This window comes from Cuculus canorus, chromosome 28 (assembly GCF_017976375.1).
Source record: "Cuculus canorus isolate bCucCan1 chromosome 28, bCucCan1.pri, whole genome shotgun sequence".
In the NCBI taxonomy this organism is placed as follows: Eukaryota; Metazoa; Chordata; class Aves; order Cuculiformes; family Cuculidae; genus Cuculus; species Cuculus canorus.
In genome coordinates this window covers 1,096,169-1,122,567 of record NC_071428.1, presented here as the reverse complement: position 1 = coordinate 1,122,567, position 26,399 = coordinate 1,096,169, and the positions used below count along the sequence as shown (strand labels likewise).

The 26,399-nt window shown below is 57.8% G+C and overlaps 3 protein-coding genes and 1 long non-coding RNA gene across 10 annotated transcripts in view; 2 read left to right on the top strand and 2 right to left on the bottom strand.

Moving 5' to 3' along the window:
* Nucleotides 1-437: 437 nt before the first annotated feature.
* Nucleotides 438-5,253, bottom strand: LOC128849356 (uncharacterized). 2 transcript variants are annotated; one of them, XR_008447347.1, is made up of 4 exons: nucleotides 4,333-5,253; nucleotides 4,064-4,183; nucleotides 2,275-2,396; nucleotides 438-1,687 (listed from the first exon to the last, which is right to left on the bottom strand). It is a non-coding gene; the product is annotated as an uncharacterized LOC128849356 (long non-coding RNA). The 2 variants fall into 2 exon arrangements; XR_008447346.1 differs by having other exon boundaries at nucleotides 4,064-5,253.
* Nucleotides 5,254-9,950: 4,697 nt separating this feature from the next.
* Nucleotides 9,951-14,547, bottom strand: MLLT11 (MLLT11 transcription factor 7 cofactor). Its single transcript, XM_054050931.1, has 2 exons — nucleotides 14,007-14,547; nucleotides 9,951-11,790 (listed from the first exon to the last, which is right to left on the bottom strand). The coding sequence occupies exon 2, from the start codon at nucleotides 11,781-11,783 to the stop codon at nucleotides 11,511-11,513; it is 273 nt and encodes a 90-aa protein (XP_053906906.1). The 5' UTR covers nucleotides 11,784-11,790; nucleotides 14,007-14,547; the 3' UTR covers nucleotides 9,951-11,510.
* Nucleotides 14,548-17,781: 3,234 nt separating this feature from the next.
* ARNT (aryl hydrocarbon receptor nuclear translocator) overlaps nucleotides 17,782-26,399 on the top strand; it is an 87,721-nt gene continuing 79,103 nt past the window's right edge. The window contains exon 1 of the mRNA XM_054050866.1: nucleotides 17,782-17,787. The gene's annotated coding sequence lies outside the window, so the exon portion shown is untranslated. The remainder of the gene's footprint in view (nucleotides 17,788-26,399) is intronic.
* Nucleotides 19,079-24,519, top strand: CDC42SE1 (CDC42 small effector 1). 6 transcript variants are annotated; one of them, XM_054050934.1, is made up of 6 exons: nucleotides 19,188-19,205; nucleotides 19,331-19,388; nucleotides 22,433-22,586; nucleotides 22,671-22,781; nucleotides 23,343-23,417; nucleotides 23,528-24,519. In XM_054050934.1, the coding sequence occupies exons 3-5, from the start codon at nucleotides 22,533-22,535 to the stop codon at nucleotides 23,412-23,414; spliced, it is 237 nt and encodes a 78-aa protein (XP_053906909.1). In that variant the 5' UTR covers nucleotides 19,188-19,205; nucleotides 19,331-19,388; nucleotides 22,433-22,532; the 3' UTR covers nucleotides 23,415-23,417; nucleotides 23,528-24,519. The 6 variants fall into 6 exon arrangements, with proteins under 6 accessions (XP_053906910.1, XP_053906911.1, XP_053906909.1 ...); XM_054050935.1 differs by lacking the exon at nucleotides 19,331-19,388 and having other exon boundaries at nucleotides 19,079-19,205; nucleotides 22,400-22,586; XM_054050936.1 differs by lacking the exon at nucleotides 19,331-19,388 and having other exon boundaries at nucleotides 19,085-19,205.

Below are 26,399 nucleotides of genomic sequence, written 5' to 3'. Positions count from 1 at the left end.
TTAAGTGACATCTATTGGTTGCAGATGTTGTTTATTTAATTAAGTTTGAACTGGGATTTTCAAAAAGAATTAAACAAAACCCACCCCAAAGCTTCACAAACACTGATAATCCTCCTTTCCTTACCCTCAAAGAGGGTAAATTCACTTCCACGTCTTAAATATCAGCTGAGGGACTTGGAGGTGTTCAGCTGGAGAAGAGGAGGCTGAGGGGAGACCTTATTGCTCTCCAGAACCACCTAAAAGGTTGCAGAGAGGTGGGTGTTGGTCTCTTCTCCTCAGTGAGAGGAGATGGACGAGAGGGAACAGCCTCGAGCTGCATCTGGAGAAGTTTAGATTGGACATCAGGAAGAACTTCTTCACTGAAAGGGTTCTCCAGCCCTGGAACGGCTGCCAGGGAGGTGATTGAGTGCCCATCCCTGGAGGGGTTTAAAAGGTGCTTGGGGATGTCATTTAGTAGTGGACAGGGATTGTTGGAGCCGATGATCTCAAAGGTCTTTTCCAACCTAATGATTCTATGAAATTTCCTCCAATTTCCTTGCAAGATGCTCACTAGAACGATGCTAATTTGCACCACCATCCGATGCTTTCCCTACCTATGTCTCCATTTGAGTCATAAATCAGTGTCAACGCTTCCGTGATGGCCATGAGCGAACTGGAGAGTTGCACTGGAGAGCCATGGGAGTCACCTGCTGAAGAAAGAGGAGAGCGAACTGAATAATGCTGTCAGAGGGTGACCATCCCATCATCTGGAGATGAGGACATCAGCTACGGAGCACAACCCAGGCTCCTGCTGGCCCTTGGGGAAAGGAAGGTGGCACAGAGCATATTCCACGAGAGCTGCCTTCAAGGGCTTGGATGTTCCTTTAGGACAGATTGGACCCGTTTGAAATATTTGAGTTTTAATTGAATTTAAGGTAAATATTAGGCTATTTCTGAGTCATGTAACTGCCCGATGCCACTCGCAGCCACGCCACAGACCGGTCGCTACGCACGTCGTTACGTGGCTTCACGACGTCTTGGAAACTCCAAAAATTGCGAGTTCTTCAGCACACACTAAACTCATTGGTTGTTATGAGCAAAGTACAGCACCCACGTTCTCCTTGAGTTGGGAAAATCTTCAAGCACAGCCCTCGGTGTTACCTCACGGAGCAAATGTTTGCGCACCGGGCAGTTAATAGAGCAGAAATCGGCTGTGTGAGTCGCTTGGTTTCAAGGTTCCGGGCAAGCAGCGCTTTTCTTCCCCTATCTCGGGTCAGTAAGGGAAGGACCATGGTCTCTGCCATGGAGTATTGATTTAAATGAAATAAACAGGCCTTCTCGCTTCCAAAAACAATGTTTCTTCCTCCAATTGACCACAGCAATTCCTATTCAAGGCAGACTCAATAAGAATGGAGCAGGAAATTAACTCAACGGGCGCAAACTCCGTGCCTGTAACCCACAATTCCTCTTCAAACCTCATGGCCAGCGCAGATAAACAGATTGCGAGCACACAAAGGGAAGTTCATCTGAAGTTCTCCTGCCTTAAACCCTCACAACCTGTTTTCTCTCTTTCTCACCGGCTCTGGGTTTTACAAAGGGACAACGGCCGTGGGTTGGGCACCGGAAAATCCCGTGCGCCCGGGCGCTGCTGTAACCGGATTTCTCCAGATTGGCAACAGATCCTGGTTCCCATTTCAAATAACGGAAGCTATAGGGAATTTAAAAGAGGAAAGAACAATTATTAGCCCTAAGTGTCCAGTAAGGGTTTTTTTGTTAGAACGAATCATAGAATCATAGAAACATAGAATCATTAGGTTGGAAAAGACCTTGGAGATCATCAGCTCCAACTGAACCCATCCACTATTAAACCATGTCCCCAAGCACCTCATCTCCGGCCTTTTAAATCCCTCCAGGGATGGGGACTCAACCACCTCCCTGGCAGCCGTTCCAGGGCTTGAGAACCCTTTCGGTGAAGAAGTTTTTCCTGATGTCCAATCTAAACTTCCCCGGACGCAGCTCGAGGCCGTTCCCTCTTGTCACCTCTCACTTGGGAGAAGTGACCAACACCCGCCTCTCTGCAACCTCCTTTTAGGCAGTTGTAGAGAGCAATAAGGTCTCCCTCAGCCTCCTCTTCTCCAGCTGAACACCCCCAAGGCTCTCAGCCGCTCCTCATAACCCTTGTTCTCCAGACCTTTTCCAGCTTCATTCCGTTCTTTGGATGCGCTTCAGGACCTCAAGGTCTTTCTTGGAGTGAGAGGCCCAAAATTGAACCCAGGATTTGTAGTGTGAACTCACCGGTGCTGAGTGCAGAGGGACAATCCCATCCCTGCTCCTGCTGGCCACGCTGTCTCTGATCCAAGCCAAGATGCCGTTGGCCTTCTTGACCACCTGGGTCACTGCTGGCTCGTGTTCAGCCGCTGTCAACCAACACTCTCAAGTCATTTTCCACCAGGCAGCTTTCCAGAAGCTCTTCCCCAAACCTGGAGCTGCACGGGGTTGTTGTCACCTAAATGCAAGACTCTGCCCTTGGTCTTGTTGACCCTCATCCCGTTGGCCTCAGCCCATGGATCCATCCTGCTCTGATCCCTCTGCAGAGCCTCCTACCCCCCAGTAGATCCACACCTCCTCCCAGTTTAGTGTCATCTGCAAACTTGCTAAGGGTGCACTCCATCCCCTCATCCAGGTTGTGGATAAGGATACTGGACAGGACTGGATCCAGCCCTGAGCCCTTGTGACGGCAATGAAGGCGCAATCCCTGATGCCCTCTGGTGGGAAATGAGAACGGAATCTTCTGATGTGGCCAAGATCAAAAATAAGAGGTGGTTTCTCCCTAAGTGGGCACAGCTGAGACTGGGAGCGTGGAGGGAATCCCAGGGTTCTTCATCTGGTCACACAACAAAGCCACCGCCGTGTCGCAGCACTAAAAGGGCAGGGATGTTGCAGGATGGAGCAGGAGAGGCGCAGCGAGAGATGGGATCTACACTGCCAGTGCCGAGAGCTCACCGGGATTGCCAATCCACGCACCCTGATGGGGTTAAGGGATCGGGGCAACCAGCTTGGTTGCTGGCTACGGAAAAGAATGCTTCCAGCTGAAGGGCTGCATGAGCAGCAGAAAGCACAAACGGGACCTGACTGAGTTTAACCTGGAAATCAGCTGTTTTCTAACAGCCTTCCAGCAGGGAACTGGCCTCTCTGACTCCTACCCCGCTTCCACGCAGAGGCAGATCCATCATCAGAGACAGCACCATGGATCCTGGCCATAGCATCATCCGGGGTACAAATACAGAGTCATAGAATCATAGAATAGTTTGGGTTGGAAGGGATCTTAAAGATCATCCAGTTCCAACCCCTCTGCCATGGGCAGGGACACCTCCCACTGGCTCAGGGGCTCTAAGCCCCATCCAACCTGGCCTGGAACCCCTCCAGGGATGGAGCAGCCACCACTGCTCTGGACAAAGTGGGCCAATGTCTCCCCACTCTCATGGTGAAGAAACTCCTCCTCATGTCCAGTCTAAACCTGCCCCTCTCCAGTTTATCCCCGTTCCCCCTCATCCCATCCCCACAGCCTTTATGAACAGCCCCTCCGCAGCTCTCCTGGAGCCCCTTCAGGTACTGGAAGGTCACTCTGAGGTCTCCTCGGAGCCTTCTCTTCTCCACAACCCCAACTCTCTCAGCCTGTCCTCGGACGGGAGGTGCTCCAGCCCTCGCAGCATCCTCGGAGCCTCCTCTGGACCCGTTCCAACAGCTCCATCTCCTTCTTCAGTTGAGGATTCCAGAACTGGCCCCAATCCTCCCGCTGAGGTCTCCCCAGAGAGGAGCAGAGGGGCAGAATCCCCTCCCTCCCTGCTGGCCGCGCTTCTCTTGATGCAGCCCAGGACACGGTTGGTTTCTGGGCTGTGAGCGCACGTTGTGGCTCCTGTCGAGCTTCTCCTCGACCAGCACCCCAAGTCCTTCTCCTCGGGGCTGCTCTCCATCCCATCATCTCCATCGTGTACTGAATTGTCCCCACTCAGGGGTAGGTCCTTGCCCTTGGCCTGGTTGAACCCCCTGAGTGAACAGTCCCACCGACCAAAGAATCACTCACATGCAGAAGTGTTAGCAGGATGAGGCCAAACAGCTTCACAGACCTCGTCTTTAGCGGCTTCCTTAGGACTGAGAAGAAATAACATTTTGGATTTCCTCACTTGAAGAGTTATTATGAAAACTGGAATTACACAAAAAGAACCCACAATCAGCCTTCGGTTTAAAGTGATTTCCCCAACAAAATAAGGCTGACAGAACAATGAGAAACCTCATCATTTCCATGGAATGTGGGGCAGAGGAGGCAAGGAGTCAGCTAGAGACTTGACAGACCTGCTTATTCTGCGGTTTCCAGCATTTACACACAGCAAAGCACTCATTCAGCTCCTGCTGAACAAGGCAAAGCGTTCCCCAGCTGTTCCCCAGCACTCAGGGTCTGGCACGGGCAATAAGGCTCACGATTCCTCTGCTGCAATCAGCCAGATTCATTTTCTCAAGCTCTGTCACTCATAACAGACCTGGAGCAGCCGCGCAGCCGAGCTCAGCAGAGCTGCGCCACTTCCAGAGGAACCACCTTTATTTACATCCCCCAGAAATCCGCTCTGTGACCATCAGCGGCACAAACATTCCCGGCTGGGTGGATGTGTTTGGCTGTGTTTCATGTTCCTCTGCTGAATGCCCACCTGCCCTCTGCTGGTGCACAACCCGAGGAACAGGTCCAGAAGATTGCTGGATGGTCATATTCAAAGAGTTGTGGTCAATGGTTCAAAGTCCAGATGGTGATCCATGACCATTGGTGTTCCTCAGGGGTCCGTACTGTTCAATATCTTTATCAATGATATCGACAGCGAGATCGAGGGCACCCTCAGCGAGTTTGCAGATGACACCGAGCTGAGTGGGGCAGTTGCCACACCGGGAGGATGGGATGTCATCCAGAGGTACCTGGACAGGCTGGAGAAGTGGGGCTGGAGAACCTCAGGAGGTTCAACCAGGCCAAGGGCAAGGTCCTACCCCTGGGTTGGGACAATCCCCGGGTTCAGTACACGATGGGGATGATGGGATGGAGAGCAGCCCCGAGGAGAAGGACTTGGGGTGCTGGTCGAGGAGAAGCTCGACAGGAGCCGCAACGTGCGCTCCCAGCCCAGAAACCAACCGTGTCCTGGGCTGCATCAAGAGAAGCGCGGCCAGCAGGGAGGGAGGGGATTCTGCCCCTCTGCTCCTCTCTGGGGAGACCTCATCGGGAGGATTGGGGACAGTTCTGGAATCCTCAACAGAAGAAGGAGATGGAGCTGTTGGAACGGGTCCAGAGGAGGCTCTGAGGATGCTGCGAGGGCTGGAGCACCTCCCGTCTGAGGACAGGCTGAGAGAGTTGGGGTTGTTCAGCCTGGAGAACGCTGGATTGGGTTGGATGGGCTTTGGGCAGCCTGATCCAGTGGGATGTCCCTGCCCATGGCAGTGGGGTTGGAACTAGATAATCTTTAAGGTCCCTTCCAACCCAAACTATTCTATGATTCTATGAACCTCGGTAACCCCAGGGAGACAAGGAACCTCAGTAACTCCACGGATTGTTCAAGGTCATCAGTGGAACCCAAAGCCATGCCTTGCATACCAGGAACAGTGTCCCTATTTATCCCAAGCTACACAAACCATGGCATAACGATGGCAAGAGTGGACGAAAGCATTTTTCCCACTTCCAGAGTCACGGTGCTGTGCCAGCTCTACCCATGACCAACGTTGGAGTTCAAACAATGCCCCTCTCACGGATATAAACTCCTGCACACACAAGCAGCGTGAAAGCCAGCCTAACAGCGACTCCAACAGCCCCGGGGCTGATTTTCCCTTCTGTTACAGCTCTAGGAAATACTTGGAAAGCTCTATTTCTTATTTCTGGTTCTTCCAGGAGGAATAAACAGCCCACGCTGCCCTCAGTGCCCAGTGAGCGGCAGCACCAGACCTCGTAAAGCCGAAGTGCAAAGCAGTAGCGGTGCCTCCCTCCATACAAACAACTCCTTCCTCATCCCAACCCCTTGCTCATCTTAACCTCTTCCTCATCCCAATCCCTGCTCATCCCAACACCTCGTTCATCCCAACCTCTTGCTCATCCCAACCCCTTCCTCAACCCAACCCCTGCTCATCCCAACCCCTTCCTCATCACAATCCCTTCCTCATCCTCACCCCTTCCTCATCCCAACACCCCACTCATCCCAACCCCTTGCTCAACCCGATCTCTTGCTCATCCCAACCCCTGCTCATCCCAACCCCTTGCTCACCCCAACCCCAGCTCATCCTAACCGCTTGCTCATCCCATCCCATGTGCATTCCAATCCCTTGCTCATCCCAGTTCCTTTCTCATCTTAACCCCTTCCTCATCCCAATCCCTGCTCATCCCAACACCTCGTTCATCCCAACCTCTTGCTCATCCCAATCCCTTGCTCATCCCAACCCCTGCTCATCCCAACCTATTCCTCATCCCAAGCCCTTCCCCATCCCGAGCCCTTCCTCATCCTCACCCCTTCCTCATCCCAATCGCTGCTCATCCCAACACCTCGTTCATCCCAACTCCTTGCTCAACCCGATCTCTTGCTCATCCCAACCCCACCTCATCCCAACCCCCTGCTCATCCCAACCCCATGTGCATTCCAATCCCTTGCTCATCCCAGTTCCTTTCTCATCTTAACCCCTTCCTCATCCCAATCCCTGCTCATCCCAACACCTCGTTCATCCCAACCCCTTGCTCAACCCAACCTCTTGCTCATCCCAACCCCTTCCTCATCCCAACCCCTTCCTCATCCCAACCCCTTCCTCATCCCAATCCTTCTCATCCTCACCCCTTCCTCATCCCAATCCCTGCTCATCCCAACCCCTACTCACCCCAACCCCTTGCTCATCCCAACCAGTGCTCATCCCAACCCCTTGCTCATCCCAATCCCTTCCTCATCCCAATCCCTGCTCTTCCTAACCCCTTGCTCATCCCAATCCCTTCCTCATCCCAACCCCTTGCTCATCCCAATCCCTTCCTCATCCCAACCAGTGCTCTTCCCAACCCCTTGCTCATCCCACCCTCCTCCTCTTCCCAGCCCTCTGCTCATTCCACCTCCTCACTTTTTCCCAGCACAGTTCCTCCCCGCAACACCTGAGCCGTGGAAGCCACGAGCCCAGAGCCCCTCCTCGTGCCCACGTTCGTGTCTGACTGCCACAACCCCTCTGAGCCCTTTAGAATTCCCCAGTTTGGGTTTTTTTTCCCCCCATTTTTGCATTTTTTGTGGCACATTGAGTACTTTTCTTTGCTTACATCACATTTTGGGCTCAAGCCGTCACCGGGCCTACCTGCGAGCCGGACTTTTTTCCGCTCCGGGGTGTTTGGAAAGACGGAGCATTAACCAAAAGAATCGTTTTCTTCCAATCTTTTGGAGGTCTCTCCTTACATTCCAGCTCAATGCTTTGGGGCGGTTGAAGGCGAGGTTCCCCCCCTTCTCTGCACCCCAGACCTCTCCCAAACCCCATTTCACCCCCCGAGCAGCCGATATGGGGGTAATTGGATCCTCAGAACCCCCCAAACCCCTGAACCCCCTCCTCGAAGGAGCCACGACCCCCCCGCACACCTCGATGGCAGCCCCAAAACAACCCCTGGAGGGGAGGAAGGAGCTCTCCCAGCCCCCCCCAGACTCCCCTGGGCACGGGTCCCTCTCGGGGTCCCCCTCCTCTTGGGGTCCCCCTCTCCCCCTTTGGCCCCCCCCCCCGCAGCATCACTCACGCACCACCTCTGCCCCTTCCCCCAGCACGTGACTGTTTCCCAGCCTTGGCTCCGCCCCCCGCGGCTGTTCCCGCCTCTGCCTCCGCCCCCCCGCTGATCCCTCCTCTTGGCCCCGCCCCCCGGCTGATCCCCCTGCTGACTCCGCCCCCCCGTTGCCTTTCCTACCGCTTGGCTCCGCCCCCCCGCCGCTCTCCCCTCTGGCTCCGCCCCCAGCCGCCGATCCCTCCTCTTGGTTCCGCCCTCCTAGGCTGTTCCCGCCCTTCTTTTCCTCCCGCCGCGGCCTCACAAAATGGCCGACGCAGCGGCGGAAGGATACCGGTGCGTCAGCCAAACGAGTCCCTCAGAAGGGTGGTTCGCGCTTCCCCCCCCGCTCCTTCGCAGGGGGTTGAGGGAATTTCTCCTTCTTTTCCCCTTCTCCCTCCCTGCCCAAGGGCTTGGAGGACCATGGCGAGCAGCGGGGGAGCCCTAATCGGGGAGTATTTTCTCTGGCGGAAGGAGAGCACAGAGCTCACTCCATGACGCATCACCCTGCAGTTAGTTCCGGCAGAGGCCATATATAAAAGGGCGGCGGGGGCTGCTCGGGGCAGTTTGGCCTCTTGGTGAGTTTGTGGTAGTAAGTCTGTAAATATAAGTATATAAATACATGTGAATGCAATTAAAACGTGTGCCTCGCTTTCCCCTGAGCGCCTCCCTGCCAGCAGCTGGGCCCTCCTCTGGGTGCTGAGCCCCCCCTGTGGTGCCCCTTGAGGTGTGTGCGTGTCTATAAACGTATAAATACATCAATTTATACATGTAGAGGTGTACGTAAATAAAATTTATCCCCCCTGTCTGCTCTGAGCGCTTTCCTGCCTGGAACTGGGCTCCCCTCGTTACCCCAAGAGACAAAGAGAATGCGTTTTGCACCTCCTTTAGAATCATAGAATCATTAGGTTGAGATCATCAGCTCCAACCGTCCCCGTCCGCTACTAAATCATATCCTCAAACACCTCATCTCCAGCCTTGTAATCCCCTCTGGGGATGGGGACTCAACCACCTCCCCGGCAGGCGTTTCAGGGCTTGAGAACCCTGATGTCCTCATCTCCAGATGACGGGATGGTCACCCTCTGACAGCATTATTCGGTTCGCTCTCCTCTTTCTTCAGCAGGTGACTCCCATGGCTCTCCAGTGCAACTCTCCAGTTCGCTCACGGCCATCACGGAAGCGTTGACACTGATTTATGACTCAAATGGAGACACAGGTAGGGAAAGCATCGGATGGTGGTGCAAATTAGCATCGTTCTAGCGAGCATCTTGGAAGGAAATTGGAGGAAATGTCATAGAATCATTAGGTTGGAAAAGACCTTTGAGATCATCAGCTCCAACAATCCCTGTCCACTACTAAATCACATCCCCAAGCACCTCATCTCTGCACCTTTTAAACCCCTCCAGGGATGGGGACTCAACCACCTCCCTGGCAGCCGTTCCAGGCTTGAGAACCCTTTTGGTGAAGAAATTTTTCCTGATGTCCAATCTAAACTTCCCCGGACGCAGCTCGAGGCCGTTCCCTCTCGTCCATCTCCTCTCACTGGGGAGAAGAGACCAACACCTGCCTCTCTGCAACCTACTTCCAGGCAGTTGTAGAGAGCAATAAGGTCTCCCCTCAGCCTCCTCTTCTCCAGGTGAAATAACCCCAGGTGCTGGAGAACAAGGGAGGAGGCCAGGATGCTTGGCCACTTGGGCCACTGCTGGCCCATGTTCAACCACTGCTGACCAGCATCCCCCGGTCCTTTTCCAACAAGCAGCTTTCCAGCCACTGTTCCCCCAGCCTGGAACGTTGCATGGTGTTGTGTCCCAGGTGCAGGACCCAACACTTGGCCTGGTTGAACCTCATCCCGTTGGTCACGGTCCATGGCTCCAACCTGGGCAGGTCCCTCTACAAAGCCTCTCTGCCCTCCAGTTAATCAACACACACTTCTGCTCAGCTTAGCGTCATCCGTAGACTTACTGAGGGTGCAACTCAATCCCTTCATCCAGATCGTTGATATCCCTTAGGCTTAGATTTTCCACACGGAAATCCTCCACGGTGTTTGCAGACACCCAGGTTGTGTTCTCACATTGGTTCTCAGCTCCTCATAGAAAGATTTAAATCAATGTAGCAGCAAGTTACAAAAAGAACTTGATCTATATGTATTTTTTTTACATGTCCACAGGAACGCGTATGGTTTGAAATAATTTTATTTAAATTTTCTTAATAAATACGTCTCCTGAAGGTTTTCCCCTGCTGGGCACACAGAAACGAGACAGCTCTGTACAGGAGAGTTTACATTGTCACCCCTGGTTGAACATAGGTGGGTCCAAGACAGCATTTCTGGAGGTTACAGGACACCTGCACTCCCTTTTCATAACAAAATGCTGATTTTCTCCAATATTTGCATCATTTTGGGGTGCATTTTAAGTGCTGCCTCAGCCTCCCCCTGGGCCACTTCCACCCCCCAACTCTTAGGACAGTTTCAGGATGCTCCACATCACAATTAAACCCCCCCCCAAAAAAAAGCACATTCAAGACAAACCGGTCGTGTTGACTCTTCCAGAAACCAATCTTGGAAAACAAAACCTCGTTAAAAGCCAAAAAATGATTCAGGATTGGAGGTTCCCCCCCACTATTTTGAGATGATGCTCAGAAATGAACCTCCGCCTGCAGAGAGCGCAGGTGAAAACCTCCCTGAGAAAAACCCAATACTTCCATGTTTTTTTGTGGTTGTTATTGTTAGAGGAGTTGGTTAATACGGTGGGAAAACAAGAAAGATTTTCATTTGAGGTTGAGATGAAACTAAATTCTCTCTCTTATATTTCAGCCCAGCCCCTGTTACCCATCCAGACCCTGCGATGTATCCAGCTGCTCTCCTGGTCGAAGTCAGCCCCGGAATAAAGTACTCAGGGGGTAAAAAAAAGGGAGAAAAATCAAATTCCAGGCAGTGAGCGCCCATCCTTGGCCCCACCACGCAAGGGGATGGCATTGCCATGGGGATTTACCCTCCTGGCCATCTTTTCTCCTGCTTGGGCTCAAGCTGCAAGGCACAAAGAGAGGATTTCTTTCAAGAAAGAGGTTTGTGCTCGTGTCCTGGGCACATCCCTGCTTCTTCCACCTTGATTCTCCCCAGGGGAAGGGTAAGAAGCGAAGCGGCTTTTGGAGAAACGAGGCCAGGGGAGCGCAGAGGGGTTTTTTGCATCCCTGGGAGCGAAGCGGGGACGATGCTTTCTGCAAAACGAAGACGATTCCCATCGCTCCTGCGCCGCTCCCTTTTGCACAAATGAGTTTCTTTAAAAAGCACAGGAGAAATGAGCTCAAACGCCCATCGCAGCGCCCCGGGATGCCCGCGGTGACGCAGCCGCAGGGTGTGGGGCAGCAGTAGAACCCCCCCCCCAGCATCTCCTGTACCCACTCGTGCATGGATGTAGGGCGATGGGGTGGCTGTTTCTGCCCCCTCCCCTCTGATTTGCCCCCCCTGTGCCGTTACCCCATGCTTGCACCCTCGTGGGGTTTCCAGTGCAAGAAGGGAAGAAAAAAAGGAGGAAGGTGGAGAGAGGCTGGAGCTTTGCAGGGAGCCCATCACCGCAAGGTTAAGTTAATGAATTAAACTTAGTTAATTAGCAATGCCAAAAACTGCCTGGAAAGGAAAAAACAAAACCACCTCCAAACCGACAACAAAACCAAATCTTCGCATGCCTGGCAGAGAAGGGGAGAAGGCAAGGGGTGAGGAGGGGCAGAAAGGAGACCTTCAAATCAGATCGAAATCTAAGGCGCTAATGCTGGCGATAGGAGCTCTCCAGAAATTAAAGCTGTTGAACTGCAGCAGGCTGCCGTCGTCGTCGTCGTCGATGTCCTGGCTGACCTGGTCCCGCTTGCCGGTGAGCTTGCCCAGCCCTCCTTTGGGTTTGTAGAGGGCCACGTCGCTGAGCCCCAGCCCTTCCAGCTCCGCCACGTCCAGCCGCGGGATCGGCATCCTCCAGTAGATGAAGGAGTCGTACTGGCTGCTGATGGTGTCCAACATGTTCAGGCTGCGAGGGGAGCGAAGAGGAGGAGAAAAGCTCTACTAAAGGCACCGGAGTTGTCCCAAAGTGAATGAAACACTCAGGCTTTGCCATAGTGACCGAATCGCTGCTAAAAAAATCTATGGGACAGGAGAATTATAGAACCATAGAATGTTTTTTTTTGCCAGCGCTCGGCTTTCAGCAGGGCTGTTTCTGCCTCCTCCTCCTCCACCTCTTCTCATCAGTGCCGCGAGCCAAGAAGATCCCATATCCCCTCTTCCCAAACAGACGCAGTCTCAGCTCAGTCCCACCAGCACAGGGAAAATGCCAACTGGGGATGCGGTGGAGGATGCTGAACTCTCCAGAAAGTCGAGCTGCTGTGTTTTGGGGATCCATGGGGCACAGCTTGGCTGGATGGTGCTGTAAAGAGCTGGATGGGACCCATCTGCTTATCTGATCCCCTCCCTTCAGGATGTCACCTGCTCAAAAGAGTGGCTCAGGTGTGGCTCACACCCAAATCTGCAACATCCCCACCTGAGAGGAGAAAGGACGTGGAGCCAAAACTTGGGGGGAAATCATAGAATCATAGAATGGTTTGGGTGGGAAGGGACCTCAAATCCCATCCAGTTCCACCCCTGCCATGTGCAGGGACATCTCCCACTGGATGAGGGGCTCCGAGCTCCATCCAACCTGGCCTGGAACCCCTCCAGGAATGGGGCACCACCACTGCTCTGGGCAACCTGGGCCAGGGCCTCCCCACCCTCACAGCAAAACATTTCTCCCCAAGATCTCACCTCAATCTCCCCTCCTTCAGCTCAGAAGCTTTCTCCTCATCCTCTCCCTGCCCTCCCTGATCCAGAGCCCCTCCCCAGCTTTCCTGGAGCCCCTTTCAGTGCTGGAAGAAAGTGAGATGTCACAGAGGTTTGACTCCAGGCTGCGTGTAAATGCAGACTTGAACCCTGCCTTGGTCCTTGCCCTTCTCCGAGCCATGATTTGGAGGGGCGTGCAATGGGATTTGTCTCTTTGTGCCTCAGTTTCCCCATGCACACAAAGGGGAGCTTGGAAAGAAAGAGTAGGGTGGAGGCTTGCCCCTTCCCAACCTCGTTTCGCTGCATCCATCCTAAGCAGCTTCGGTGCTTGTTGGGTGGCGCCAGTGGAGAGCAAAGATGAGCTGTTCCCCACCCCTCTCCCTCTGCCAGGAGGGTTCCAAATGAACTCTTTTCCACAAACCACACAGAACGAGCTCGCCCTGTGCCGAACGCCCATGGAGCGAGCAGCGAGGGAGGGTCCCCTGCATCCCCCCCTCTGCTCGCAGAGCCCATGCTGTCTTCTCGCTCGTGGCATCGCATCGCCCCGGGGGACCGCGGCTGAACCCTCTAGAAGGAGCTGGAAGCAGCATCGCTCGGTGTTGCCGTCGCATCCCCACCCTCTGTGCCGTGCCACCCCGCACCCCTCCTGCAACCCCACCCGGAGCCGCGCGGAGAATTGGGAAAGAACAGGAGGGAAGGTGGCTCAGCTTTTTCTCTTGCACATCACGGTCTGGGCTGAGTCACTGCTGTGCTGACTTGCTTTTCCCTGGCAGAATCCCTGTCATTCACCTCTGTGCGTTTGGCAGCGGAGGTGGGAGAGAAAAAAATGGACTGGTTGACCTAAAATATCCTCCTTTTCCCACTGATTCCCTCGTTTGAAGCCCTGGGAATCAGAATCCAAAGAGATGATTCAGCCATACCTCGAACCACGCCCTCCCTCGCTCCCATCCCCGCGATGACCAGCTGCTAAATTTAAGGTTCCCGATGGAACAGCGAGGCTATGAACGGCTCCTGTGTCACCGTCCCGGGTAAAGCGAGCCACGGGGCTTTGAAATGGCCTCATCCCCAGGGATAAATCCCCGGGTGCCTTTCTGGACCACAGCAGCCAATTCCTTAACGGTGATGGATGTTGTGGACAAGGGGTTTGAAAGCTTCAAAGAGGAGTTTCACGCCAAGAAATAGAAAAATTCAATATCCAGGAAACGCAATTGATGGTGGGGGGAAAAAACCCATCCTGCGTTGTGTCACCCCCAAAGAAAAGCATCTTCTCTCAGATCAGCGTGGTCTGCTCATCCCCACCTTTATCCGCTTAATCCCTGCTGGCAGGTACTTACTTCCCCCCCTTCAAAAAAAAAATGCCAATGCTTCCCTCCACCCAAACCTCTTCCCAAAATAAAGCATCATCCTCTTGGTTTCCATCCCACCATCCCTTACCTGTTGAGGAAGGCTGGGCTGGAGGCTGAGCAGGCTCTTTGTGCTGGGAAGCAGCGGGCGTCGCGGCGGTCGCTTTTGTCTGCTGGCGCAGCTGGGTCTGCAATGCAGCCCCTCGAAGCCGCTCGATGAATTCCCCTTCGTCGTGTTTGGGGGGGTTGGGAAGACGCTGGGCAGATGAGTCAGCGGCTTACACCCGCGCCGGGGAGGGGCACAAGGGGATCCTGTGCGCTTGGACCCCCCAAGACAAGGATGGATTAAACCTGCGGAGGAGGGAAGATCTCCTGCAGCAATTCCTGACTCAATCCCGCAGCCTTCAGCTCAGGATTTTGGAGGGATAACGGACCCCTTTCAACCTCCAGGTTGATGGCAGAGGTTTCTTGTCACCTGCACGCGAAGCTCTGGGGGGCTGCGGTACCCCCCAACCTTGGGCTGGAGGAGGACACTTTGCGGGTCAAGGTTTGGTGTGATAAAAACCAGATAAGAGGTGGGGGTTTTTTTGGTAGCGTTGCTGAGTGTGGAGGTGTTTGGTCGTGATGCTGCACGGCAAAAATATCGCAGCTTTGTGTCTGAAGCAGATGTGGAGCTGGGAACAGGAGGGAGGCACCCAAAGCTGGCATCGCTGCCAGGCTGCGAGGATGGGGGGGGCTCCTCCTGCAGCCCCACTGCCCCTGCTCCCCACTTTGGCACCAGGGGCGGTGGTGGAGGGACCCAGGGGAAGGGGACAGCAAGAAAAACCCCAGCACAAACCCTCCAAGCTGCGAATCTCTCTGCCCAGGGCAACACTGAGCCCCCAAATATCTTTTTTTTTTGGGGGGGGGGATGGAAACAGGCTGGATCCGTGCACCTGAGAGGCTGAGAGCAGCCCTCGCCCTCCTCTGCCCTGGGCTTTGCCAGGATTAACATTCCTGCAGGGCTCTGGGAGGGTATTTTGCTCTCTTTTCCTCGCTGTTCCCTGTGCGTAGCTCATTTCTGCTGGTGCCAAGTGGTTTTTTGCCAGCGCTCGGCTTTCAGCAGGGCTATTTCTGCCTCCTCCTCCTCCTCCACCTCTTCTCATCAGTGCCGCGAGCCAAGAAGATCCCATATCCCCTCTTCCCAAACAGACGCAGTCTCAGCTCAGTCCCACCGGCACCGGCACAGGGAAAATGCCAACTGGGGATGCGGTGGAGGATGCTGAACCCTCCAGAAAGTCGAGCTGCTGTGTTTTGGGGATCCATGGGGCACAGCTTGGCTGGATGGTGCTGTAAGGAGCTGGATGGGACCCATCTGCTTATCTGATCCCCTCCCTTCAGGATGTCACCTGCTCAAAAGAGTGGCTCAGGTGTGGCAACCCAAATCTGCGATATCCCCACCTGAGAGGAGAAAGGACGTAGAGCGGAAATCATAGAATCATAGAATGGTTTGGGTGGGAAGGGACCTTAAATCTCATCCAGTTCCACCCCCTGCCATGTGCAGGGACACCTCCCACTGGATGAGGGGCTCCAAACCCCATCCAACCTGGCCTGGAACCCCTCCAGGGATGGGGCACCACCACTGCTCTGGGCAACCTGGGCCAGGGTGTCCCCACCTGAACAGGAGAACATTTCTCCCCAAGATCTCACCTCAATCTCCCCTCTTCCAGCTCAAAACCGTTCCCCTCATCCACTCCCTGATCCAGAGCCCCTCCCCAGCTTTCCTGGAGCCCCTTTCAGCACTGGAAGCTGCTCTAAGGTCTCCCAGAGCCTTCTCTTCTCCAGACTGAACACCCCCAACTCTCCATCCTGGCCTCATACATGTAGGAGGTTCTCCAGCCCTTGGATCATCTCCGTGGCCTCCTCTGGACCAACAGCTCCATGTCCTCCCTGTGCTGAGGACTCCAGAGCTGGACACAGGGCTCCAGACGGGTCTCACGGAGTGGAGCAGAGGGGCAGAATCCCCTCCCTCCCTGCTGGTCCCACCGCTTTGGATGATGCAGTGAGACCATGACAAGCGGCAGTGATGGGACCATGGTGGTGGCAGTGGCAGCGCCACGGTGGGCGTTGTGCAAGCGGAAGGGCCCTGATCTGCCAGTGGTGCAACGCACAACAACGGGTGCTCTGGGGGTTCCACCCTCTCCACTTCAGTCCGAGTGCTCGTTCATATCCATGGACAAAGTGGGACCAAGGCTTGGGGGTGCAGCTGAGCACTGGGAGAACCCCAGTGTGACCAGGACCCCTGGGACCCTCCCAGGGCTCCCCAAAACCCCGTCCATGTGGAGATCACCAGGTCTGCAGAGCCTCTGGACACCCCACCTGGGGACCCCTGGCCCCACCAGGATGCCCTCTCCTGGGACTCCAGTTGTGTCAACCCCCCCCAGGGACCCCCGGTTGTACTGAGACCCCCATCAACCCCAGACCTGCCAGGGACCCCTGCCAAGCCCCACATGTCACTGAGTCTCTGGACCCCCAGCCCTGTTACCTCCATCCCTATCGGAACCCCAAGCCTTGCTGGCGTCCCCAAGTGCCGCTGGGCCCCAGGACCCCCAGTTCTTCTGGGACCCCCATCCCTTCTGGGACCCTGCAGACCCCCGTCCCTTCTGGGATCCCCATCCCTTCTGGGACCCCCATCCCTTCTGGGATCCCCATCCCTTCTGGGACCCTCATCCCTTCTGGAAACCCTGGGGATCCCCAATCCCTGCTAGGACCCCCATCCCTTCTGGCATCCTGCGGACCCCCATCCTTTCTGGGACCCCAGAACCCCCATCCCTTCTGGGACCCCAGGATCCCCATCCCTTCTGGGACCCCCATCCCTTCTTGGGCCCCTGGGACCCCCATCCCTTCTGGCCCCCTGGGGACCCCCAATCCCCGCTAGGACCCCCATCCCTTCTGGGACCCTGCAGACCCCCATCTCCTCTGGGACCCCCATCCCTTCTGGGACCCCCATCCCTTCTGGCATCCTGTGGACCCCCATCCCTTCTGGGACCCCAGGATCCCCATCCCTTCTGGGACCCCCAGCCCTTCTTGGACCCCAGGATCCCCATCCCTTCTGGGACCCCCATCCCTTCTTGGGCCCCTGGGACCCCCATCCCTTCTGGCCCCCTGGGGACCCCCAATCCCCGCTAGGACCCCCATCCCTTCTGGGACCCTGCAGACCCCCATCTCCTCTGGGACCCCCATCCCTTCTGGGACCCCCATCCCTTCTGGCATCCTGTGGACCCCCATCCCTTCTGGGACCCCAGGATCCCCATCCCTTCTGGGACCCCCAGCCCTTCTTGGACCCCAGGATCCCCATCCCTTATGGGACCCCCATCCCTTCTTGGGCCCCTGGGACCCCCATCCCTTCTGGGACCCTGCGGACCCTCGTCCCTTCTGGGACCCCCATCCCTTCTGGGACTCCCATCCCTTCTGGCATCCTGCGGACCCCCATCCTTTCTGGGACCCCAGAAACTCCATCCCTTCTGGGACTCCCATCCCTTCTTGGGCCCCTGGGACCCCCATCCCTTCTGGGTCCCTGGGGACCCCCAATCCCCGTTAGGACCCCCATCCCTTCTGGGACCCCCATCCCTTCTGGCATCCTGCGGACTCCCATCCCTTCTGGGTCCCTGGGGACCCCCAACCTTCTGGGACCTTGAGAACCCCCATCCCCTCTGGGACGCCGGGGCCCCCCATGCCTCCCCCTCCCCCCCCGCCGTTCTCCCGCCCCCCGCAGTGCCGGCGGTGCCCGGGGTGGGCGCTGTGCTCGGGGCCGGGCGGGGGGAGCAGCCGCGTCCCGCACCGCCGGGACCCGCACCGGGACCCGCACCGGGACCCGCACGGGCGGGGGGGGCAGGTAATGGGGCTGCGACCCCCGGAACGGACCCCGAGCGGGGGGGAGGGCGCGGGGAGGCGGCGGCAGGACCCCCCCCTTGCAGCGTCTGCTCGGACCGGCGACCCCCCCCCGGGACCCCAAACCTGCCGGGACCCCCAGGACACCCCCAAACCTGCTGGGATCCCCGAGACCCCGGGACCCCTGAACCCTCAAACTTGCCAGGACCCTCAGGACCCCCAAACCTGCCGGGACTCCTGGACTTCGGGACCCCCAAACCTGCCGGGATCCCCGGGATCCCCAAACCTGCAGGAACTTCTGAGCTCTGGGACCCCCCAAACCTGCCGGGACCCCCAGCTCTGCTGGGACCCCAACCGTACTGGGACCCCCGGGACCCCCCCCAGCCCTACTGGGGCTGCTGGGACCCCCAGTCCCACCAGAACACCCCATCCCTACAAGGACCCCCCCCTAACTCCACCAGGAACCCCCAGCCCCACCAGGACCCCCAGCCCTACAAGGACCCCCCCAACTCCACCAGGAACCCCTCAGCCCCACCAGGACCCCCAACCCCACCAGGACTGCTGGGACCCCCAGCTCTGCTGGGACATTCGTGACCCCCAGCCCCACCAGAACACCCCATCCCTACAAGGACCCCCCCAACTCCACCAGGAACCCCCAGCCCCACCAGAACACCCCGTCCCTACAAGGACCCCCCCCAGCTCCACCAGGACCCCCAGCCCCACCAGAATACCCCATCCCTACAAGGACCCCCCCAACTCCACCAGGAACCCCCAGCCCCACCAGAACACCCCATCCCTACAAGGACCCCCCCCAGCCCCACCAGGACCCCCAACCCTACCAGGACTGCTGGGACCCCCACCTCTGCTGGGACATTTGTGACCCCCAGCCCCACCAGGACCCCCAACGCCACCAGGACCCCCAGCTCTACCAGGACTGCTGGGACCCCCAGTTCTGCTGAGACATCCATGAACCCCAGACACACCAGGACCCCCAACCCTACTGGGACCCCCCCAGCCCCTCCAGAACCCCGCAGCCCTTCTGGGACCCCCTCTTTCCAGCCCATCTCACACATGGGCGATTCCCCCCCCATTTTGCCACCGATTGTGGGGGTCCCAGGCCTGCGGGCAGGGGGGTCCCGGGGGGAGTCTCACCCAGCACAGCCCCATCCCCTCACACCACCCTCACTTCTGAGCTCAGGGAGACCCCAGTGGGAACCCTTGGGCCGGGTAACCTCCATGCTGGGAGGCCTGAATTGGCCCCCCTAGACCCCCTCACTCCTTTTCCCCGTCCCCCACCGGTGACGCAGAGCCGCCGAGCGGTGGTTTCCCAACAGGGAAGTCATTTTGTGTGTGCCGGCGCGAGCCACGCCGTGAGCCACCCTCGCCGGGGCCACCGCGGGGCCAAGACCCCTGTGCCCAGGTAGGCTGAGACCGGACACAACTCATTACAGGGGTGGGCGAGCGCTGAGGGGACGCGAGACCCCCGAGTTGGGGAGGTGGGGGGAAACAGCGGCCTGCAAGACCCTCAACGCCAACTGCCTGCAGCCGGAGAGCGTCCGGATCCAGCCGTCACCCTTCACCGGGCGCGAGGACGTGAGGCACGGTACGTGCCGGAGTGGGGGGTTTTGAGGGGGGTAGGAAGGGTTTGAGCTGGGGGGGGGGGGGTCACAACGGCTGGAGCCCCTTGGGGGGGTGGCATGGGGATTCGCTGGTGGCTTATACGTGGCTGAGCCAGCTCCTGGGGCTCCCACAGAGCCTCTGGGGAGCGGTTGCCATGCTGAATTTGGGGGTACCCCCTCCCCAAGGCCTTTCCGGCCGGATCCGGCCGCGAGCCGGGGCGTCATGGCGGGGGCCGTGGCAGCAGCTGCATTTCCTAAGGAAATGGGGTAGAAAGAGCAAGCAGCCCCCCCCCCCTCCCCACCCCATTCTATCCGTCCGTCTGTCCGTCCGCGGCGCTGGGGAGGGGGAAAGGCTGGATTTGGCCCGGGGGGGGGCGGCTGTGTGGGTCCGGCGTGGGCACGGCCGTGGTTAACACCGCCCGGACGTGTCACAACCTGCCCGTTCTCAGCAGCTGCGCTGGCAGGCGGGGGCCAAGCGCCACAGGGTGAGGGGCAAAGGGGGTTCTGGGGGGGCTCCCTCAGCCCCCCCCCAGGCTGGCAGGGGAGTGGGCACAGCGGGGCACCCCTTTCCACCCTCTGCCCCAATGCCAAGGGCATGGTGGCCGTGGGGTTGAGCCTGGGGTTGCCGAGTGACCCCCAATGCCAGATCCTGGCCTTGGCGAGGCCTGAACGGAGCCGGTGCCGGGGTGATGCCATCCTGCGGGGTCGGAGCACGGCTCGGCACCCAAGGGTGGGGTGTCACCACATTCTGGGCAGCTGCAGGCCCCGTTCCTCCCTGCCACGGGCAGGAAGCACTGTCCGGCCGCTACGGACTTTGGACCCATCCGGTGTCGCCGGTGCAGGGCAGAGGAAGGGACTTTTCCTGTTTTCCGGCGCGTTGGGGTCCGGCACCCGTCAGCCACTACGGCAAAACTTCGGGTGGCCTCGGCGCAGCCGCTAGCTGCCGCCCACACCGGCGTGGGGACTCTCCGGTGGCTGATACGGGGTTGTGCTCAGGCCACGGCCTGCCCTGGGTGGGTGAGTTTTGTGGGGGGGGGGACACCTGCACTTTGGGGGTGACCCCCTCTTTCCACACCCCTTCTACCTTCCCCTCCCTTCCAGTATCATTTGGGGCAGAGCCCCCATTCTCTTTTCCCCCATCTGCTTTCCGCGCCGGAGCGGAAGAGCTCAGCCTCTGGCCCCTTTTCAGAAAGGCTGGGATATTTATAGCTGCCTGGCTCAGGGAGTTGGGATTTGTCACGGCCACCTCCGCCCCCCATCCTGCTGCAGCATCCCCCTGCACCGCGTTAGGGGCCAGATCCTGTCCTGGCCATGGGGACAGCGCTTCTGGGTGGCGAGGAGGTGCTCAGAGTGCCTGGGGGTCTCTATATGATACCTGAGGGTCTCTGTACGATGCCAGGGGCTGTCTGGGGGTCTCTCTGTGATAGCCGTGGGGGTCTCTGTGTGGTGCCTGGAGGCCTTTGGGGGTCTCTCTGTGGTGATAAGGGGTCCCCGAGGGTATCTCTGGGATGCCCAGGGGTCTCTACGTGATACCTGAGGGTCTCTGTACAATGCCAGGGGCTGCCTGGGGGTCTCTATGTGATAGCCGGGGGTCTCTGTGTGGTGCCTGGAGGCCTTTGGGGGTCTCTGTGTGGTGATGAGGGGTCCCCGAGGGTCTCTCTGGGATGCCCAGGGGTCTCTATGTGATATCTGAGGGTCTCTGTACGATGCCAGGGGCTGCCTGGGGGTCTCTATGTGATAGCCAGGGGTCTCTGTGTGGTGATGAGGGATCCCCGGGGGTCTCCGTACGATGCCAGGGGTCTCTTTGTGATATCTGAGGGTCTCTGTACAATGCCAGGGGCTGCCTGAGGGGTCTCTATGTGATAGCCGGGGGTCTCTGTGTGGTGCCTGGGGGCCCCTGGGGGTCTCTCTGTGGTGATAAGGGGTCCCCGGGCGTTTCTCTGCGATGCCCAGGGGTCTCTACGTGATACCTGAGGGTCTCTGTACAATGCCAGGGGCTGCCTGGGGGTCTCTCTGTGATAGAGGGGTCCCCGGGGGTCTCTGTGGAATGCCCACAGGTCTGTGTGCGATGCCTGGGAGGTGTCCAAGGGTCTCTGTGTGATGCCAGAGAGTGCCTGGAGGTCTCTGTGCGGTGCCTGCAGGTCTCTGTGCGATGCCAGGGCTCTCTGTATGATGCCCAGGGGGGTCTCTATGTGATGCCCAGGGGTGCCCGGGGAGTCTCTGTGTGGTGCCTGGACTCCCTGGGGGTCTCTGCGTGATGCCCAGGGGTACCTAGGGGGTCTCTGTGCGATGCTCAGGGGTCTCTGCGTGATGCCCAGGGGTACCTAGGGGGTCTCTGTGCGATGCTCAGGGGTCTCTGTGTGATGCTCAGGGGTCTCTGAGTGATGCCCGTGGGTACCTAGGGGGTCTCTGCGTGATGCCCAGGGGTCTCTGTGCGATGCCCAGGGGTCTCTGTGCGATGCTCAGGGGTCTCTGTGTGATGCCCAGGGGTCTCTGTGTGATGCTCAGGGGTCTCTGCGTGATGCCCAGGGGTCTCTGTGTGATGCTCAGGGGTCTCTGTGCGATGCCTGGCGGTGCCCAAGGGTTTGTGTGTGGTGCCTGGACTCCCTGCGGGTCTCTGTGTGATGCCCAGGGGTCACTGTGCGATGCCCAAAGGTCTCTGTGCGATGCCCGGGGTCGCCCAGTGGTCTCTGCGTGATGTCCAGGGGTTTTCAGGGGTGTCTGTATGATGCCCGGGGTTGGCTCTGTGGCTCCGTTTGATGACTAGGAAGTGGATTTGGGGTTGGTTTGGCTCCCCTCCCACCTCATTCACACCCACAGACGGTGCCACTCTTCCCAACGTGCCTTAGTTTCCCCGCTGGATCCCTCCCCTGGGGGCAACCTTGGGATGGGGAGCGGGGCTGATCCTGCACCCCGACATCCCCCCATGAACTGATGTGACACCTTCCCAGCCGTGATGCCCACCGATGCCCTTGCTCTGCCAACCCCCCCCTAGGTGCACCCCCACCGACTTGGCCACCCCAACCAGGTCCCCCGACCCATCCCCATGGAGTGACCTCGCGTGGGGGTCCCTACGCCGGAGCGGCTCCCCTGGCAGCCGGCCCGGAGGGACGCTGGCCACCGTGACTATGAGCGACTTCTGGCACAAGCTGGGCTGCTGCGTCGTGGAGAAGCCACAGCCGGTGAGCAGCGTTGGCACAGGGAGGGTTGGGGGCATCCGGGAGTCGTGGTGTCCCCAAGCGCTGATGGCCTTCATCTGCTCATAGAAGAAGAGGAGGAGACGGATCGACCGCTCCATGATCGGGGAACCTATGAACTTCGTCCACCTGACGCACATCGGCTCTGGTGACATGGCCGCCGGTGAAGGGCTGCCCATGGTACGTGCCCATGCGCGTGGTTGGGTGGGAGGTGTCGCTGGTGGGGTGGTGGGTCTCACAGTTGCGGTAGTGGCCATCACAGCTGGCGTGGTGGGAAATCACAGGGTGGTGGGTGTCACTAGTGGGTGATGGGCATCATAGTTGGGTGGTGGACATCACTGTTGGGCGGTGGACATCACTGTTGGGTGGTGGACATCACTGTTGGGTGGTGGGTCTCACAGTTGGATTGTGAGCATCATAGTTGGGTTGTGGGTGTCACCGGTGGGTAGGTCACACAGTTTTGGGGTGGGTGTTATGGTTGGGTGGTAGGTGGGTCTCATGGTTGGTTGGTGGGTATCGATGTTGGAGTGGTGGACGTCACAGTGGGGTGGTGGGTCTCAGTTTTGGGGTGGTGGACGTCATGGTGGGGTGGTGGACGTCATTTTTGGGGTGGTGGACGTCATGGTGGGGTGGTGGGTGTCAGTTGGAGTGGTGGGTGTCAGTTGTGGGGTGGTTGGTGTCAGTTTTGGGGTGATGGGCATCACGGTTGGGTGCTGACTCCTCTCATCCCCCTCCCCGCAGACCGGTGCCGTCCAGGAGATGAGGTCTAAGGGTGGACGGGAGCGACAGTGGAGCAACTCCCGAGTCTTGTAGCCTGTGAGTACCTCACCGAGCACCCGCCGGCCCCTCGGAGCCACCGCCGTTCCTTAATGCACCCAAAGGAGCTGCGCGTGCGCTCCCGTAACGCGGCCTCTCTGCCTTTGCAGATTCCTGGCTTTTTCAGCCCAAACTTGAACTGCCTGACCCCACGCTGGAGGAGACGCTGACCTCAAGCACACGTGCAGAGCGTCCTCGCCGGCTCCCGGTGCCTTTTGGCCGGGTGTACCCCCCGGCAAACCCCTGCTTCCCGGCGGCATCAGGCTGGTGACTCCGGGAGGAAGCGGGGACGGCAGCTCCGTCCGGGATTCCAGCCGAAAGGATGCGGCTGCCCTCCCCGGCGCAGCCCAGATGTGCCAAATTCTCCCGGTTTGCCCTGTTTCCACGCCGGCGTCTCTCAGTGCCAGCCCAAGGTGCCTCAGTTTCCCTAGGGATGGCGGTGAGGCTGTTCCTGATGCTGCGGCCAATGCGGTTTCCTGCTGGAAGGGCGTAAAGGAACAAAACTGGGATTAAACCCCAATGCTTTGGTGCAAAACTGGGATTGAATCCCACCGCTTCCGTCTTGTGCCGGCAGCAGCTCAGCGCCAGCTCCACCGCTGAGGCTGCGGGACCTCCAGCCAGCATTGCCGCCTCCAGCCGGCATTCCCACTGCCACCAAAACACCTCCTTTTTTTTAGGATATACTTGGTTTTTATGCTCAAAACCCCAATGCGGAATCTCTGCCGCCTCGGAGGCGGCGCCATGGTGGGGTCACCTCCATCCTGCATCGCCGCCAGGGTTTCACCGGCACCGGCCGAGGCAGGACGGGGCCCGACCCAGGGAGGGGCACGGGCTCCTGAATTCGGGCGCGGGTGTACATAGTTTAATTAGCGCTGGGATTAATTATTAACCATGCGCGTGCCGGGCCTCCTGGGTGGCAGAGCCTTCCCCTTCGCCACGCTCCACGCCTGGGCTTTTCCAGCCCTGCGGCACGCTTGGTGTCAGTGAGCGAGTGCCGATGCTTGGTTCGGTTTTCCCTCCCTTGGGAAGAACAACTTCCCCTTGGAATAAAACCCTTGTGCCGGCGCCAAGAGCGCGAGCTGTCATGGAACCATGGAATGCTTTGAGTTGGAAGGGACCTCAAAGCCCATCCAGTCCCACCCCATGCCACGGGAAGGGACATCTCCCGCTGGATCAGGGGCTCCAAACTCCATCCAACCTGGCCTGGAACCCCTCCAGGGATGGGATCTGGGGGTTCTGGTTGATGTCAAGTGAGAATCATGGAGCTATGAGATGATTTGGGTTGGAAGGGACCTCAAAGTCCATCCAGTTCTGCCCCATGCTGTGGGCAGGGACATCTCCCACTGGATCAGGGGCTCCAAATCCCATCCAACCTGGCCTGGAACCCCTCCAGGGATGGGATCTGGGGGTTCTGGTTGATGTCAAGTGAGAATCATGGAGCTATGAGATGGTTTGGGTTGGAAGGGACCTCAAAGCCCATCCACCCCTTCCCATGGACAGGGACACCTCCCACTGGATCAGGTTGTTCCGAGCCCCATCCAACCTGGCCTGGAACCCCTCCAGGGATGGAGCAGCCACCACTGCTTTGGGCAACCTGTTCCAGGGCCCCCCCACCTTCAGAGAACATTTCTCCCCAAGATCTCACCTCTATCTCCCCTCTTGCAGCTCAAAACCGTTCCCCTCGCCCTCTCCCCGCACACACCGGGCACCGCGCTCCGTCCATACCCTTTATTCACCCATGGGTGCTCAGGGATTGCTTTGCCGGGAGCCTTTGCTGCCACCGCGTGTTCCCCGTAGCCCCCCAGAGCAGGAAGAACGGCGAGAACTCATTAACTCTCTCCCAGCGCCTTCGTTAAGAGGGTGCGAGTGGGGTCCCCAAAAACCCACCTGGGGGGAACCAAACCCCAGTATGGCAGTAGGAGCCTGGCAGGGGGGTGCATTCCAACCAGGCCCCTCCCCAGCAGGAAACAGAGCTCTAACGAAGGGTGCCAGGCGATAACGAAGGGAGCCGGGCGCTAACGAAGGGTGCCAGGCTCTAATGAAGGGTGCCGGGCTCTAACGGAGGGTGCCGGGCTCTAACGGAGGGTGCCGGGCTCTAACGAAGGGAGCCAGGCGCTAATGAAGGGGTCTGCTGCGCTGCACACCCGGGCACCCCACCGGACCCTACACAGGGACACACCTATTAGTACAGACCCCAAACTCCTTGTTCGGACCCCAGATTCCTTGTTTGGACCCCAAACTCTTTGTATGAACCCCAAACTCTTTGTACGAAGCCCAAACTCCTTCTACGAACCCAAAACTCCTTGTTCGGACCCCAAACTCCTTGTACGGACCCCAGATTCCTTGTTCAGACCCCATGTATGGACCCCAGACTCCTTGTTCGGACCCCAAACTCCTTCTACGAACGCAAAACTCCTTGTTCAGACCCCAAACTCCTTGTATGGACCCCAAACTCCTTGTTCAGACCCCAAACTCCTTGTATGGACCCCAGACTCCTTGTTCGGACAACAAACTCCTTCTACAAACCCCAAACTCCTTCTTCAGACCCCAAAACCCTTGTATGGACCCCAAACTCCTTCTACAAACCCAAAACTACTTCTACAAACCCAAAAATTCTTGTTCGGACCCCAAACTCCTTGTATAGACCCAGACTCCTTGTTCAGACCCCAAACTCCTTGTATGGACCTCAGACTCCTTCTACGAAACCCAAACTACTCCTATAAATCCAAAACTCCTTGTACAAACCCAAAACTCCTTGTATGGACCCCAGACTCCTTGTTCGGACCCCAAACTCCTTCTACGAACCCCAAACTACTCCTATAAATCCAAAACTCCTTGTTCGGACCCAAACTCCTTGTATAGACCCCAAACTCCTTGTTCAGACCCCATGTATGGACCCCAGACTCCTTGTTCAGACCCCAAACTTCTTCTACAAACCCAAAAATCCTTGTTCGGACCCCAAACTCCTTGTATAGACCCCCC